This window comes from Apis dorsata, unplaced genomic scaffold (assembly GCF_000469605.1).
Source record: "Apis dorsata unplaced genomic scaffold, Apis dorsata 1.3 scaffold_541, whole genome shotgun sequence".
NCBI classification, from domain to species: Eukaryota; Metazoa; Arthropoda; class Insecta; order Hymenoptera; family Apidae; genus Apis; species Apis dorsata.
This window is the reverse complement of record NW_006263761.1, coordinates 183,881-202,147: the sequence shown is the minus strand read 5'-3', so window position 1 is coordinate 202,147 and position 18,267 is coordinate 183,881. Positions and strand designations below refer to the sequence as shown.

The window sequence follows — 18,267 nt, the reverse complement described above, 5'->3', positions numbered from 1 at the left end:
TTCTTGAAGAGAACTACAATTTTTTTAAATCACAGTTAGTTATTAAAAAAAAAAAAAAAAATCAGTAAATCACTTATGTCAAAAAGTTCTATTTATTTTACTATTTTAAGTGAAAATATTTTTGTTTGATGATTTTAACATTAAATTATATAATACAATATAAATTATATAATTCCATAATAATAATGGAAAAAAATGTAAAATTATATATTGTTAAACTGATTATTATATTAATATTATGAGATATTTTGATTCATGTGAATTTTGGAAACAAAACTGTCTATATAACATTATATATTTTATTTTTCAATATTGTAATTTAATATTTTTTTCATTATTTATTTATTTATTTTTATTTTTTTCCTTTTTTTATAACATACTCAATATTTGATTAACATACTCAATACTTGATTAACATAATCAATACTTGATTAACATAATCAATACTTGATCAATTCTAATAATTATGACAATAACACAAAGAGAAAATTTTTAGAATTTTAATAAACATTAATAAATATCAATTTCTTGGAAAAAAATAAAAAATTGTTAAAAAATTGATTCAGTAAATGATAAAAAGTACCTGGAAACCAGCGCTAACAAGAGCTCCAGTTGGTGCAGCTGGCGCTCTGACGATTTGTACATCAGCCTCCTTGCAATCCTTCGCGCTGGATACACTTTGCTTTCTGTTTCCGGTGTTATGCATGCCGTTCTCGAGATAGTTGAGCAGCTTGTGTTCTTCTGTCGAAAACGTACTTAACCCGGACTTGTAATTCTGCGGAGATTGGGGCGCCGATCGATATTTGGCACGAGGGATCATCACTGTCAACGAACGATCTCTTTGTTCATCGTTCACTGGCACTATAGCGATTTAAACAATTAAACAATACGATAAAAATGTTTTAATATTATACAAGCAAACCTAGAAATGAAATTTCATAATTAAACGAAATAAGACTAAAATATCTTTATTAAAACAAATATATCTATTAATAAATAAGATTCTATTAATTTGGATAATCAATAAAAAAAGTTTACAAATATAAATAAATAAAAATGATGCTTATTCATAACAATTAAGAAACATTATTTGTTATTATAATGTAATTTAAGATTTTTAATTTCTAATCAAAATTTTTTAATTTTTTTTGTATATTAATTTATAATTCTTTACTTTCTTGTAATAAATAATTTCTTTATTTATTAAAACTTTTTAATATAAGAAAATTTATAAATTTTTTTTTCCTATTAATTCCTCATTTTTGTAATAAATAATTTCATTTTTTTCTTTAATAAAAAATAATTAAAAAATAAATTTCGAAAAATATTTACCTGATGCAGGTACCATGGTAGCCTTTCTCGGCAGATGTCTAGGTTTCGTGCTGATCTTTCGAGCAGGTCTTTTGGTCGGTGGCAAGGGTGCAATCATCTGTGGGGGTGGTGGCAGAACATGCGGCACGTGGTGTGGAATTGCTAGATCCGTCACGCTACCCTCGCTACTGGTATCCCCGCCTGTTCCAGGAATCATGGCCCTTCTGTCGCCAGTTCTTCGTCTCTGACTTGGTTGACGAAAACACGCCATGCCGACGCATACCGCCAAAAGGCCTAGTAATATTGCACCGGTCGTAACCAGAGCTATCAATAACACTGCAAACAGATTTATGGTATAATATCATATTGCAGTACTTTTTAAAATATGAAATAAAATTTTCTTATTACTTTTTATTTTAATATTTTAAAGAAAAAAAATAGATGGTAGATTTCGTTGTTATATATATACAATGTATTTATGAAATATATCTTTTTATTTTTTATATTTTTAATATTTTGAATTAAAGATAAAAATGTATTAATATTTGTGTCTACGAAGTTTTATAATTAAATTAATATACATACATTTATTAATTAATAATATACGTTTTTCTAAATACACTGAATATGAAATATTCGTTTTAAGATAAATATTATAAAAAAAAATATTCTTCTAAAAATTGTTTGATATAAGAATTATACAATATTAAAAAATTTTCTATAAATAAATGCATAGAAATGGATAAAACATATGAAAGTAATATTTGTTTTTTAAATAAAAATCATATAATTTTTTATCAATTCATTATTATTTAAAAAAATTAATTACGTTATTTATATTGAAAATATTACAATATTAAACATTTTCTAAACTATTGATTTTTCTATATAAATGATTTAATATTTTTAATTTTTTTTAGAATTAGATTTCATAAGAAATAACGAACTGCGAACGAATTATGGAAAAAAGTAAAGAAAAAGGCTTTATTAAAGAAAGTAAAAATTTCATATGATTTTTATATATCTATTCAGAAAAATTAATTATATTAAATAAATTTTTTAAGAACATTTTTTCATAACATTCATTTCAAAATAAAACAGATATTTTATAATTCAATTTTATTCTCAATAATTGAAAAAATCCATTTTAAAATTTTGCAAAAATATATGGTATATCAATTTTTTCAACTCGTTTTAACAATTTTATAAATAGCTATTATTATTCTAAAATATAAAAATTTTTACTTATGTCATAATTTTATCATTTAAATGATAATAATAATAATATATTGATGAACAGAGATTAATTTCATAATTCAAAATTTGATAAGCTACTGTTTATTGATTCATTTGATAAATAAGTTTTAGGAAATTTATTAATTTAAGAATTATTATATGTATATGTTTCATAAGAATAGTTGTATTTTTATCTTCTTTAATTCATATAATATAATTGATTGAAAAAAAATGATGATCTATATTCTATTGTTATCATTGCTTAATTTTTATTAATTTTAATAAGAATAGAATATTTTATGAAATTCATATGCTCGTAAAATATATCATATATTTAAAAAAAATTTTAAATTAAAAATCGATATAACTTTTTCAGTAATTCAGGAGTAATTTAGCAATTACAGTTTTTTTTATTTTGAATAATGTGCAAATTTAACTATTTATTTTCTATATTGAGACATTGCAAGAAATAAATTAAGAAACGAATAAAATACAAATATATAAATTCAATTACATAAATAACAATTTTGTTAGCTTTTGTAAGATTAGTTACTATTGTAAGATTTGCAAAGATAAATTTACCTTTGAGATTAACCTGACATCGCTGACCACTATGCCAAGGGAAGCACTCGCAGACTTCTTGACCATTAGTATTCATCACGCAATGCCCTTTGTTGTTACAACTAGGACAACCTAATGGCGCCTGAGAGCAAAATCTTCCAGGATATGCAGGATTCTCAGACAAATCTGCCCAACCTTCTTTGCAAGAACATTGATAAGAACCTCGTAGATTGAAACAGGCTGCATTTGGCGAACAATCATGATGAGGTCCTCCATTTTCCGCTATGCATTCATTAAAATCGATTGCTTCAATCTGAAATAAAAAATTTTTATCTATTAATGATTTGAATCTACAATTTTTTTATTTTCATTTTAATATCTAATTATAAAATGTTTTGTATGGTAAGTAGAATATAAATATTTATGCATTGAAATTTTTATAAATATATATCAAATTTATATTTAAATAGAGATGAATTTTATTTCTTATAGATAATATGTATTTTATTTTCAATATTTTACATAATTAAATTTTTTATAAATGCATAAATATTCACAATATAAAAATGCAAAAACTTTCGAAGATCGTTTACAAAGAATTTAAATCTTTTTGTTGATTTATTCTCTCTCTTTTTTTTGTTTGAAAAAAGATACTTACTATGTCAAGATTTTTCGAAGCAAAGACTTCAGTGCCTCCTAAACTATAGTTACTTCCAATCAGATATTTTCGAAGTACTTCCTTCAATCTCGTTTCATTAGCATTATCACTGAGTTGAACGTGGAATTCTACTTTCGTTGGATCAGGTGTGAAACCAGCTATCTTCAATCCCCTATAGATGTCTCTAAGATCACTCTGCATTAGAGTCCTGTCTAAAGCGTCTTTAGTAGGGCCTAGTAATTTTCTAAAAGCTGTTGACGTCGAATCATTCATGCTGACTTCGTAAATCACTGGCTCGTGTCCGATTCGATCCAATCCAACTCGTAATGTGTAGGTATAAGTGGCTATAATCATAGATTAAAAAGGAAAATTAAATTTGAAGAAATTTAGAAATTGATAGTAGATTAAAGTCAAATAAGTATAAGAAAAAACGAAACCGTATCCATTCGTATTCTTCATTTGTTCTGTCATCAAATTTTGTTGATCAAATCATCAGATCAAATCAGGTAATAAATTGACAATGAAATGTCAAAAATGTTTTATTTCTATCATGAAAATCTAAACAATGCAATGCATTCTGTCGCCAATTTATATTCAATTATATGAATAGAAATAAAATAAAACGTTTCTGACACGAATTTGTCTTTAAAGTGATCTGTTATATTTCTGCAATCAGTCTGTTAAAAAATTCTGTTATAATCATGTATCAAATCTGTTGCCTTTCTGGTAATAAAATTTGGTGTCAATATTTCGAAATGTATTCTAACAATGGATTTTCTTATTAATTTCGTATATTTCTTCTTTGTAAATTCAATGATTCTCTAATACTCTCTCATAATATATATATAAAATGTAAATCTCCCACTAATATGTGAATCGTAACTTAATCAACTTAAAATAAATTAACTTGAATAATAATTTGAATTTACGTTTACAAGGTCGATCAGGGAACATTCTCGCAAAACCTGGTCGACAAATGCATCTCATTTCAGTTCCAACTTCCGCACATATTTCAGCCCTAGAGGCTCTACATTCAGGAGTACATTGATTGACGATAGGTTGAAGAGATACTACTGGTGCTCCAAGAATTCCACCAGCTAGAACTCTATGAACTTCGTTTCCAGCTGGATCTTGTTCATCTCTTGAAATATCACCATATTCAGTTTCCACCTAAGAAAATATTCATATTAAATAAAAAAATTATTATTATTTTCTATAAATAATCTATAATAAGTAGATCATTGTGTTTATGTATTTATACGAAATTTAAAATTTTAAGCAAAAATAAAAAAAATAATACAGAAATAATATATTTATAATACAGAAATAATATATTTATAAAAATGTAAGATACTTTAGAAGTATCAATTCTAAATATTGAAACAAAAAAAAATTGATATAAAAAAAAATATTATAAGCAATTTTGCAATAGGAAATAAAAACTTAGAAACACAAAATTTAAGATGGTCATATATTCATATTATTTAAAAATTCACAAAACTTAATGTAATGTAATATGTAATTAATTTAATTAATATGTATTAATTAATTAAACATAAATATATTATTTATATATTAAATATTGCATATTAGAAATTTTAATACAATATAATAATTTATTATATGCTGATATGAATTTGTACATTATATTTCAATTGTTTATTGAAAAATTCAATAAAATACCAAAATTAAAGTTTCAATGATATTTTTGCATTAATTTTTATATTTTTTTCAGAAATTATTAGAATTTCTCATATAAGTCTTTTATAAAAATTCTATAAATAATATACATTATTATATACATTATAATATATGCTTTTTTAATTTTTAAATTATATATAAATATATAATTATAAATTAATTTCTGCGATTTAGGAAAATATAATACTAAGATTAAAAGAATATTTATATAGAATATTTATATATAATATTTATATAAATATAATTTATTTCTTACATTTACCTCTTCAGCACCAGGTGCCGGTGGTTTCTGGTCGCTCATCACTACAAAGATGGAATCATTATCGACAACGTTTTCGTAGGATGATGGTATTCTAGTCACCACCGATTGCAAAATCGTTGATGTAACTGTAGAAACGACGCTAGTTGGACGTAATAACGTTTCTGTCACCGTTTCCACTGTGGTTGATGTCAACGTGTGGGTAAGTAGTAATGTTCGAGTTGTAGGTGGTGAACCCAATACAGATGTTTCCGTTCTCGTTACCGTTGATGTCTGGAATCGTGTTACCTGTATGATAAAGGATTGTAACAATGATTGAACCGTAATTTTTTTATAATTCATTTTTTTCCCTACAAAAATTTGTTTTTTAATTTCGTCAAACTAATTTTTAAATTTTTTAAGAAAAATCTATTACTTAACATTATATTTTCTTTTTTACTACTATTTAGATTTATTACAGTATATTATTTATTTATAATATATTTATAACCTATAATTATTACTACTATAGATTTTTGAATACTATAATATTTATATTTACTATAATTCAATTTTCAAATAATTAGTAAAACATTTATTAACAGCTTCACTTAGATTAAATTTATAATTCTAGATCTATATTTTTTATTGAAGAATATTGTTATTCTATCAAGAGAATTAATTTATTTAAAAATTATATGGAAATTAAAAAAAATATTTGATTTCTGAACATCAATTTTAACAACGAATATCGAAATGATTTTAAAATATCTAATAATTTTATCTTAACTTCTATTCGAATTAATATATCTCTCACCTCTTTAGGCTTCATACGCATAGTCGTTGTTGTTTCATTAGCAACTTTTCGTATATTGCTGACACTCTTTGTCATGTTGATCATCGATTCGTTTCTTCTGTTGATGTTTTCGAACAACGTGTTCGTCACTTTTGTTATCGAGCTGTCGACCCTGGTGACCACACTTGGCAATTTTTTCAAAACTGTCTCGTTCTTTCGTTTAATTTCCGTCACTGGTGAAACGATTACCTTCGAAACTTCGTTCTTCGTCATAGTGGATTGCGACTCTTTTTTCTGACTCGTGCTTATCACATGAATCAAACTCTCCGTAGCTTCCACCTTCGATGATGGTAAAACGATATCGTAACTAGACTCCAAAAATACTGGATGTTCTACTCGTTTCACTGGATTTCGTGGAATATCGATATTGTGAGATCGAGTTGGTTCCACCTCTCTAGTAGAAGACGATTTGTTTGGTTGAATGTGATCCATTTGGACTGGTCTTAGCTTCGTTGGGATTACTAAATTCGTGGTTAACATCGCTGTTGGTTGCACTGATATTCTACAAGGTTTCATCATATATCACAATAATATATATTGAAAATTCAAAATTGACGATATATTAGTTGAAAAAATATTTTTGAATACCTAGATACAGGTCTGGTGTTGAATGGTCGCACTGTGTATATGCTAACATGCTCCGTCTTTCTAGTTTCAATTGGTCTAAGTATTTCAGGCACGTCTATGACTACTGGAAGATCAACAGTGCCGTGTATGATAGGTATCTTCGATTCGATATCTTGGACCACTGGTATGTGAGATGTTGCGACAGCTGTCGCGATTTGAATCGATCCAGATACCGCTACCGCTGGTCTCACGGTGGCTATTTCGAGTGGTCTCGTTGTCTGAGTTACTGGTGGTGGAGGTATCATGTCCTGAAAAGTATAAAACTTATAATAAATCGTTTAAAATGCTTAAGATACCGATTCTGTTCAAATTTGTATCATTTTAATTGTCATATGTAAATCATTAAATCTAAATTTCAAATTTCAAAAAAATGTCAGAGTACAAACTAGATTTTTATACAAAAACATATTTTGATATTATTATTATTATTTTACACATATTACAATTAGTCAAAATAATATGCATATATGTTAAATATTTCAATTAGACTTTCATATTTCATTTGTATTTGATTAAGATATTATATATCGTAACATTTTCAATAAACTCAAATTGTTCAAAATGTAACATTAAAATACATTTATAAATATTATTACAATCGGTTTACTCTTAATAGATTCCATAGAAATATTCATATAAATTGTATTATTATTATTATTTACAAAATATTTCTAATAATTATGTAAAAAAAAAAAAAATAAATAAATTCTAAAAAAAATATATCTAAATTATATGTATATAATCGCAAATGTAAATGGTAATACGGAAAAATCAGATCATGTCTTTAATACTTCTACATCTTATGATATCAGAACGGTCATTTTCAGTATAAATTAATATTAACTAACAAATGTAAATATTTAAATAAATATTTCAATATGAAGAAATTATTTATGATTTATTGTAATGTCAATTATTAATTAAAACAAAATTATTAAATACCCAATATAAATAATGTTATATGTAATATATCTATTTGTGTATATACATATACGCATATTTTTTACGCATATTCGCATATTTTATAAGCATAAATTTCGTATGCTATAACATATATAATAGTTTTTAATAAAGCTAGCTGAAATGCCCAACTTTTAATAAAATTTCAAAAAATTTTCAAAATTTTGTTTAATCTAGCAAATTAATATAATAAATTTACCTGAGACAACAATTCCACGATGAAAGGCCTAGTAAGAGATGGTCTTGGGCTAGGAGGAACCATGCTAATACTGGGCAAAGGTGCAACAGAAGATTCCTTCAGAGGAATATATTTAGGAGGAGGCTTCAACCCAGATTCATTAGCAATAACGAATGAGAACTTATCTTCCGTAGGATTATTTGTTGTAGTAATATCAACCGGTGGAGGTGACAAACCGACAACATCTCTCGAAGGTATGGGTGGTGGTTTTAAATCTTCCTCTTCGTTTTTATTTGATTGATTGAGGCCAATCACAGGTCTTAATGGTGGGGGCATCATGTCTCTAGAAGGTACGTTCATTTCTTCCATATTAGTCAATATGTCTCCAGTGGACATTTCAATAGGCCTTATTCGAATCTTGTTTTCATGATTTATGGAATCATCTTTGTTTGCATCTTGGGTTGCAAAATTCGTGTGATAGGAAGTATCTATCTTCTCTATATTCTTTTTTTTGTCACTCGAATTATTCGTTGTGATCAGCATGCTTGGCGGTCGTTCAGTTTGCGTTTTACTATCCACTTCTTCGCCAATTGCCTCCACAGGCAGGGAGAATCTAATGTTTGGTCGAGTGTCAGATTTGTTATTAGCTGTTGAAATAGTGATTGGGTTAGGTACTTGAGGTTTAGGTTTGGTAACTATATGAGGATACTCTGGATGAATTTTAGTTGCTGAACTATAATCCTGTTGAATTATCACAGCATGATTCTTTTCTAATTTGACAGGATTAATGTTCGTCTGAGAATACTGACTTTCCATTTGATAAGAAATGGAGTTGTTTCTATAATGATTCTTCATAATTTCGCTTCTGTTGACCAAAATCTCTTCTCTTTTATCACCTGTTTTCATTTCATTCTCCCAATTAAAATCCATAAAACCACCTAATTGAAAGTAGCTCTGATTTAATTTTCCTGAATAGCTCAAACTGTTATTCCCAAATTGTTGTTCTGAGGTATCTGGTTTACTTTCATTAGGCCGATTCACATAATCTGGTCTAACTTCTGAGGTTTGACTGATGATCTCTGGTCTGGAATACAACACAGGTCTGGTTTCCACTTTATTTATAATAGGTCGTGGATATGATTTGTTAGGTTTGTCCAATTCGGGAACGAATTGCGGAATGATTGCTGGTGGCTTTAGATCTATAGTATCCTCATGTTCACGATTAGATGGAGTAGACGTTTGTTCATTCTTGTAGTTGATTTGCAGCATTTTATTTCCATAGTATGTCGATGGTACACCCTGAACTATATCGTATTCAGATGTTTCTTTCCATTTGTAATCATAATTTGACTCTTCGTGTCCAGTATACACACTAAATGGTTTTCCTTGAACTATTGGCATTTCATGAAGTTTGGCATTATAGTAATTAGGTCTATACTGTGTTTGAATCGATACGCCTTCGTTTTTATGCGCAAATGGAACTCCTGAATTAATCCAAATAGGTTTTTCCTTTTGATTTTGCTGAGAATCAATTTCACCAACTTTTCCTATCATCGTATTATCAGAGGCTACATAAGAATTCTTGTTTGATGATGTATCGTTACTGTGATCGTTAATCAAAGACGTATCATCTTTCGTTTTATCGTATTTTTCAATTTTTTTCACCTGATTATGATATTTGACCGGTTCAGAGGCACCACTTTCTGAATCCAATGTCTTCTCCGTACCACTGTACCAGGTTTCTTGGTTCTCAGACTTGACATCCTGATTAGGTGAAGCCTGATTGAAATTCTGCGTTTGAATGCTTGATATAACTGATCCATCATTTTGCTTTATCTTGAGATTCAAAGGATTGTGATACTCAATCGCTCCAGTGGGCACGTATTCCTCTGTTCTTTCGGTTTGTGGCTTCATCTGCTCTATGCTCGTTGGTCTCTTTTCAGGATAGAAGTGGGATGGCCTATTTTGAAGATCTGTCTGCTAAAGAAAAATAGAAAAATTAGAAATGAGAATACAAATAAAATTAAAATATAAAAATTAAAGAAATATAAATTTATATAAAAGTTTCATTTTACCTGAGGACGAGCCCCAAACGAAGGTTGCCTCTCAGTCACCACATCCCTTATCAATTCTCCAGGTATGGAAGTTGTCATTCTAGATGGTTCATGATGAATTTGAGAATTGGTGATAGGACGATGAGGAAGCACAAATGTGTTCGCGTTCTGTGCCTTCGTCGGAAGCCTCTGAGGTCCGCTATAAACTGGTTTCCTGCTGCCAGGCCTTTCCGGGTAAATCGGTCTATCCAGAGGAGGACGACTGGTTGTCGATCTCAACGGTAGACGTGGTCTCAACCTATTATTCATCAGAATTCTCGGTGGTTTCTTGTCCGACTTCCAATTGGAATTCAAGATGATTTCGTTTCCTGAGTCTGGCTTAGCCAACAAAATGTATCGATGTGAATTGTCTGATGGATTTGATATTTCCGTTCTTCGAGGCGGCGTTCCGAGCTCTACAGGTTTTGGAATTTTTGAATATTGTCCTCGTAGCGGTAAATGATTGTTTGAATGTACGTGAGGATGGATAGCAGGATGAGGAATGTTTTGAGGTCGAACGTTCACGGTTTCCGGTCTGTGATGAACCAGAATTTCTGTGTGCACGTGACCTTGGCCACCAAGGATACCCGAGTTGTCGGGATGTTTGATCAAATGCACGTCGGATGGCTTCTTTTCTGGCCTGATCAAGGATACTTCTAATTTATCTTGCGGTCTCTCATAATCGAAATGAGCTGGTGATAAAGAAATGGTTGCTGGACGATTGGAAGGATGTTTCTCGGATAAAGTCTTGAAGTTGAGTGGTGGCGATGGTGGTACCATATAATCTGCTGGATCCTTTCCATTAGTATATTGGGATAGATCTTCTACCTATAAGAATGTTTGGAATTTTATATTTTCATTCAAATTGTAAATTATTATATTTTATTTGTAAAAGTATATCTATATCTATATATTTCTAAAAATTAAAATACATTGATATTAAAAATTCACAATAAAATTTTCCATTTATTATTAAAAAGTTTTTTTTATTTTATTGATAATGATATAACATATAAACGATAATATTGATATAATTTTTATTGATTTTTTAATTATAAAGAAATTATGCATTATTCTATATAAATATTTAGAATATTAATATATTTGATTAATTTAAAAATCGAAACAAATAATGTAAATATGTAAATATTCGTCGAATTATTTAATATAAATAATTAAAATTTACATTAATGAAACGAGAAGGAAAGATCATTTTGTCTCTATCGGACTCTGTTTTCATATTGCTCTCATTTAACGTGAATTTGTTTGAATTAATGTGAAGTTAATACGAAATGTAATTTATATAATTTATAAGTATAATAGAAGTGTAATTTAATACATAAGTCTTAACCGACATTCTTGTATATTTTTTATATTTGTTTTAGTTTCTAGAATTCAGTTTTAGTTTCAGAATTCTCTAAAGATATTCTACGAATATAATAACATCTATATGATAATATTGATATAATTTCTATTAATTTTTTTATTATAAAAAAATTGAGAATTACTATTTCTACATAAATATAAATTTTACAATGTAATAATAATATTATCGTTCATTTTTTGTATAAACATTTATAATTATCCTATTCTTAATGCAATAAAATCATTTTTAATTTGAATGACAAGAATTTTTTTAAGTTCAGATATATATATTACACGAAATTTAAGTCATATGTTTAATTTGTTTAAAAAATTTTTGAATTTTTGAAAATTATATGTCCACTTACCCTTTGAATTCCAAGGAAACCCAAACCAACTTCTGATTCAGGATAGGGTGATGGATCGTCGAAATATTGTCCACTGATATGAGGTTCGTTCGTGTCACCGAATATTAATGCTTGAGTGCCACCTTGAGGAATTACCACATTGGCCACCTGACTGGGTTGGATATTAACCAACAAAGGTTGCCCCGTTGATCTATCGATGACGTGTGGTACTTGATGAACTATGGGCTCTGCTGGTGTTGGTTTGGATTCCGAAGTTTGAATGACAATTGGAGTTTCAGGAAGCAAAGGGTCTTTCTGGGCCCATGGTAGTCGCTTTTGTTCTTCGGATGGAACGGTTGGCCAAAGTTTATCTATCGATGGCTTTCCCAAATTGATTTTCTGAAATATTAATCATAATATAGAGTTGTAATTCGATTGTATTTAATTGATAGATCAAAATGTAGTATTTTAAAAAATTTGAATTTTTATAATTTTGAAATATAATAAATCAAAATTATATAAATTGAATTAAAATCAATTGAATCGAATTTGAATATGAAAATTAAAGCTTTTATAGTTTTGAGAATTTTAAGAATTCAATATAAAACATTTTGCAACTTAAAAATAGACAATAAAAAGATTCTAAATCTAATTATAAAATTCTTTTTTATTTGATATAGAATAAGATATGAAATGAACAATTATTCAAATAATTAAATTAAATTTTCATTTCATTTATTTATCGTATTATTATATTTTATATTATATTATATTATTACTTGCATAATAATAGAAAAATAAATTATCTTATTATTTATTATTTTTTATTATTATTCAAAATAATCATACATTTGTTAAATAATTCATTTTTCATATAAAACATTAAAATTTACTTGATTATACTTATTTTAAGTAAATTTATTTTTTATTTTAATTCTAAGTAATAATTTTTACTTAAAAGATCCAATCTTATTTTACACATAATATTGTTTTAATTCTAAAACTTAATGTAAACCACATCGTCATAATAAAACATAATACACGATAATAATATACATTAAAAGAAACAATATTATTACAATATTACAATATTAATAAATAAAAATTAAAAATTAAAAAAATGTGCATACCTGATCAAACTGAGGATGGGATGGAGGAAGCTTCAGAGGATCCTTAGCATTCCAAGGTCTCCTTGTCTTATCAAGACTCCATTCCGGTTCCTTTAGATTCGTATTCGGATTCGCATACTGTTCCACGTTAGGTCTATCGGGTGGCTTCAACAAAGGATCGTTCTCTAACATATCTTGTTTTGAACCAATCCTCTTTGGGGGAGTCGGTTGAACTGGGAGCAACTTTTGAGGTTGTTTCAATGTAGGATTCGTATCGATAGGCATAGAAATAGGTATCTTCAAGTGTTCTTCGTAAATCTGATGTGCAGGATAAATTTTTATCTGTGGACCTTTGTGACTCTGAAGGGTTTGCTGAGGCTGATTATCCCGATTGTTCTCCAGGACTTCGAGAACAGGATGGACTGAAATGTTGGGAACTGGTAACGGTGGTGGTTTCATTCCTATGTTCTCTTCGTCCTCTAAGAATGTTTGAGGCGGTCTTGGTGCCATTTTTCCTGGTTTACCGATGATTACGTCGCTATTCGCGGTAATTACTTCGCCTGGAGAAATTGGAATTCCATCTGCCAGACTAGATGCAACTTTATGACGTGTCTCTGCGATGTAATTGTGGTTGAGATTTGCCAGATGTGTACCTTGGAGAATTTTTATTATTATTTTATTATTATATTGTTCAATAACTGTTGAATGAAATTGATTGATATCTTTCAATGAAATAATTATTATTTTATTTATTTATTTTTGTTTGAAAAATGTTTCTAGATAGTATTTTTTTTTTAGATTATTTTTATATTATTTTAAAGAATTTTTATTATTACATCCAAGAAATATTTTCATATTAATTTTTTTTTTTAATTAAATGGAACAATTATCAATTTGAATTATTAAAAAAAAAGAATATATATTATGAAAAATAAATTATTTAAAAACAAATAATAAACTTTTAATTATAATCACTAATCACTAACTTATTTATCAATTTCATATTATAAATGAATTGTGTTTAATAATTGGAATCATCGATTACATCTTTTCTGTTTTATAAAAAAAAATTACCTATATTTTGACTTTCAGCAGCTTCAATGTCTCCATCAGCGAACTCAGCGACAGGTATGTAAATAGGTGATCTTTGCGTAGTGACTTCCTGCGTTTCCATCTGTGGTATCGAATCATTCCTTCGTGTTGCTGTGGTTTTACCCTGAAGTAGGCCAGCCATTGCAGTAATCACTGGTCCCAAAGCCGACAAACTATTGATTCCCAACGAGCCTAAGCTCAGAAGATTGCTCACTTGAAGATCACTCGTGTTTTGATTGACAGGCTTTTTGTTTTGCTCAGATTCTGCGGAAACTGTTACATTGCTTTCCTATAATTCAAATATAATCAAATTAAAATCTTATCGTAACAATTTTAATTATATACAAGAAAGACATCGATTATTCGAAATTTAATTATTCAAATTTGAATACATACATTTAAATTAACACATTTAACAATATTTGCATTATGAAATACGTCCTAGAACGAAAAATGATTAATTTACTTTTTGTATTAAATCTTATTAAGTATATTCCTTTAATATTCCTGTAATATTTGAAAATTGTTTATTTTTTAATTGTTTTAATTGATATGAAGTTTTTTAATTAAGTTTTTCGATTACCTGATTAATTTGTTCAGTAGGTTTCAGATTTGGTTCGTTAATAACCGGAGATGGTTCAGTAGATACGAAGCTAGACGAAATCGTTTCATCTTTCTGCACTTCTACCGAAGAGGTAGTTTCCGGGAAGTTGGTGCTAGTAGTAGGATCAATCTGGTCCTCCTCATCGAAAAAAATGATCGTCGAACCAGTGATCACGTTTTTCACAGGATCAGAATGATGTGCAGTTGTTAGTAAAGCGTTCATGTAACCAGCATCTAATAAACTGGGTGCTATCGATTCTGTTACCACGTTTTCTACAATGTGTGATCTCGAAGAGACTGTTGTGGAAGTCTCTCCATCTGGTCCCGCCTGAAAGCAAATAGAAATGTAATTCTCAAAATTTCTAATTTAAATTATCTATCATTTGACATTTTTTGGGTATATGAATAAAGTATCTTGTGACATAATATTATTTTTTCATTCGAATATGAAATGTTTTATCAAAAGATTTGTTTAAACTCTATCTCTCTAATCAAATATAGAAACCAATTATCAAAAGTTTATATCTTAATATTTTTTTGTAATAGTTTTTTATGTTTTTAAATATCAAAATTGCTAAACATGAATCGATATAAAGATGCTGAAAGAATAACGACATAAATGAAATAATTTTGTAATATTTTCTTTAAAAAAAATAATTCTTAAATAAAATATTTAAAAAAATAAAACATTAATAATAATAAAATAATAAAACAATAAAACATACATAAAAAAATTAAAAGTGAAATATATATTATAATTATATAATTTTTTTTTGTTCTATTATTTTTAAATTATTGACATTTAATATTTTTTTTAAATATAGTCAAATATTACACGTTACAATGAATCCATTTATTGATGATCTATTGTTTTGATGGGAAAACGATATATAAAAAAATAATTATATGTTCTTTTCAATATTTTCAAAAATTTTTTATTTGAAATATTTTTAGATTAGATTAAACAAATAGTTTAATCTAAAGTGAATTCATGTAGATGTAAATTCAAAATTCAATGATTCATCTTATAATTTTTATAATATTTAAATTATTTAATTTATAATATAATATAATATTTATAATATTATAATATTTAAATAATTTAATTTAATTATGATATTTTTAATTCATGATCATTATCGTTAATTTAAAGAATTTACTCTAATCATTATATAGATTTTAGAAACTTGTTCATTTTTCTGAAATTTATTACTTGTAAAGAAAATATTAAAAATAGAGTAAATTCTGTATACTTATATATAATATATGAATACTTGAATATTCAATTGTAGACATAAAACTTAAAAGAATGAAACATTCAAGGAATAAATTTTTTTTTATTTTTTCATACTCTTTAACAATAAATAATATTCAATTACATTTTAAAAAATTGATAGATGAAATATATTATCATAAAGGATATGGCATCACAATATTTTTCCTATGAATGTAAAGAAAAACCTATTAATAAATCTCTCTACAAATGAATTCTTAATTTTTTATTTTTCAACAAAATCTATTTATTCCATAAAAATTTATGCGTAAAATCTAAATTTTGAAATAGAAATCACTATATTTTATGACTGTAATAAACATTAAACTCACGATCTCTAATATCTTAATTAACCGACTTACCTGAAGTAATGTCGTAAAGTAGGTAAACGTGGTTAGATACGTCTTCGTGGCAAAGATTTGAATAGGTTCCGGAGTAGAATTCACCATGGCTGTCTTTGTGGTTTTCTTGACAGGCACTTTCTCCAACACAACATCAGTCGACGTCGCCACGTTCGTGCGAACCACTGTGCTCCCTTTCTCCAGGAAGGTATTGTAATAAGTATAGGTAATGTAATAAGTCTTCATGACGTCTGTCATGTTTTCCTCTATACTATCTAACGCTGTTAACGTGGTCGTGACACTGGTTGGACGAGGAGGTGGTGCAGATTCTGTTACTATGAGCTGAAAATTAAATGTTACCAGTCAATCTATTCATCTATCAAAACATGATTGGTTTATCTTTAAAAACTATAGTAATAGTTTATTTTTAATAAAATTTTTTTTATATTAAATAAAAAATAGAAAATAAAAAAATATCGACATAAGAAAATTTTTTTATAGAAAAAAATAAAAGATGATGGAAATGAAAAAAACTTTAATTTGATAACATTATAAATGAAAGTAAAAAAATTTAATTGAAAAATATAAAATAAATTAAAATATAAAAAAAAATGTATAATATTTTTTCATAAAATTTTTTTTATATTAAATAAGATTTAATATAATTATAAGAAAGATGATAGAAATTTTTAATGTAAAAAAACTATAAAAGTTGATTATTTGTAATTATCTATCTTTTATCTGTCAATTATCTGTATTATGCTGATTTCATTTAATATCAATAATTCTTAACTCTATTAATATCAATAACTAATTAATATCAATTTTTAATTGATTATATTATGTTTTATGAATTAATATCATTTTTAATGAAATTACAAATATTTTAAATTTTAATTTAAAATATTTTCTAATTAAAAGTAAAGTCAATTGAAATATAATTACATCGAAAAAATAATTTAATTCTATTTTACAAATAATAAATATATTAAATCTCATACAATCATCGCATTAACACGAACCTGAGTAATAGTATCACTGGTAGTTTTTATTTTAGTACGTCCATCCTCCATGAAAGTCTTTTCCAGCATCCTGGTGCTGAGATATGTGTTTGTTTCCGGTCGTGGCGCTTCCGATGGCTCGAGAATCATGTCCAGATAATGTTGAGGAGCAGTAACTGTATTTGTAATTACTTTAGTACTGCTTTCCAAAGCATCGTTTATATCCGAATGATCAGTGTTTAGTGTTAGATAGGTGTAAGTGGTTTTGAACACTTCTGTGCGTAATGTTGGAGACGCTTCTAATGTTACCGCTGCAGTTTCTGATCCAGGCTTCCTGTGACGTTCTTCAGTTGCCGTGTTTGCTATTACCTGAAAAAATATATTATAAGAATTTAATAAATTTTATAAAATTTTACATGATTGTATGAGATTTAATATATTTATTATTTGTAAAATAGAATTATAAAATGTATTTAAATTATTAAATAAAAATATTTTAAAAATATTGTATTAATTAATATTGAAGAATATTGTATTAATTAATATTATATTAAATAATATTTAAGAAGATTAAACTAGGAGAGAACTTGAGAAAGAGACATGCCATATTTTTATAAGTTTAAACAAATTGAAAGAAATTTTATTTTTATTGATAATAACATATAAACATTGTAATATCTCCAAAGAAAAAAATGAAAAATATTTTGAGTTTAAAAACTA

The 18,267-nt window shown here is 27.1% G+C and overlaps 1 protein-coding gene across 1 annotated transcript in view; it reads right to left on the bottom strand.

The window, feature by feature from the left end:
- Positions 1-18,267, bottom strand: part of LOC102681090 — a 144,177-nt gene that overhangs the window by 1,807 nt on the left and 124,103 nt on the right. Inside the window, exons 6-21 of the mRNA XM_031512985.1 lie at positions 17,569-17,916; positions 16,568-16,888; positions 14,913-15,260; positions 14,312-14,618; positions 13,259-13,890; positions 12,150-12,527; positions 10,402-11,247; positions 8,348-10,306; positions 7,150-7,436; positions 6,523-7,063; positions 5,730-6,014; positions 4,696-4,936; positions 3,767-4,110; positions 3,130-3,421; positions 1,333-1,647; positions 584-861 (exon numbers count right to left, since the gene is read on the bottom strand). Coding sequence (XP_031368845.1) covers positions 584-861; positions 1,333-1,647; positions 3,130-3,421; positions 3,767-4,110; positions 4,696-4,936; positions 5,730-6,014; positions 6,523-7,063; positions 7,150-7,436; positions 8,348-10,306; positions 10,402-11,247; positions 12,150-12,527; positions 13,259-13,890; positions 14,312-14,618; positions 14,913-15,260; positions 16,568-16,888; positions 17,569-17,916 — 7,722 coding nt within the window. The remainder of the gene's footprint in view (positions 1-583; positions 862-1,332; positions 1,648-3,129; positions 3,422-3,766; positions 4,111-4,695; positions 4,937-5,729; positions 6,015-6,522; positions 7,064-7,149; positions 7,437-8,347; positions 10,307-10,401; positions 11,248-12,149; positions 12,528-13,258; positions 13,891-14,311; positions 14,619-14,912; positions 15,261-16,567; positions 16,889-17,568; positions 17,917-18,267) is intronic.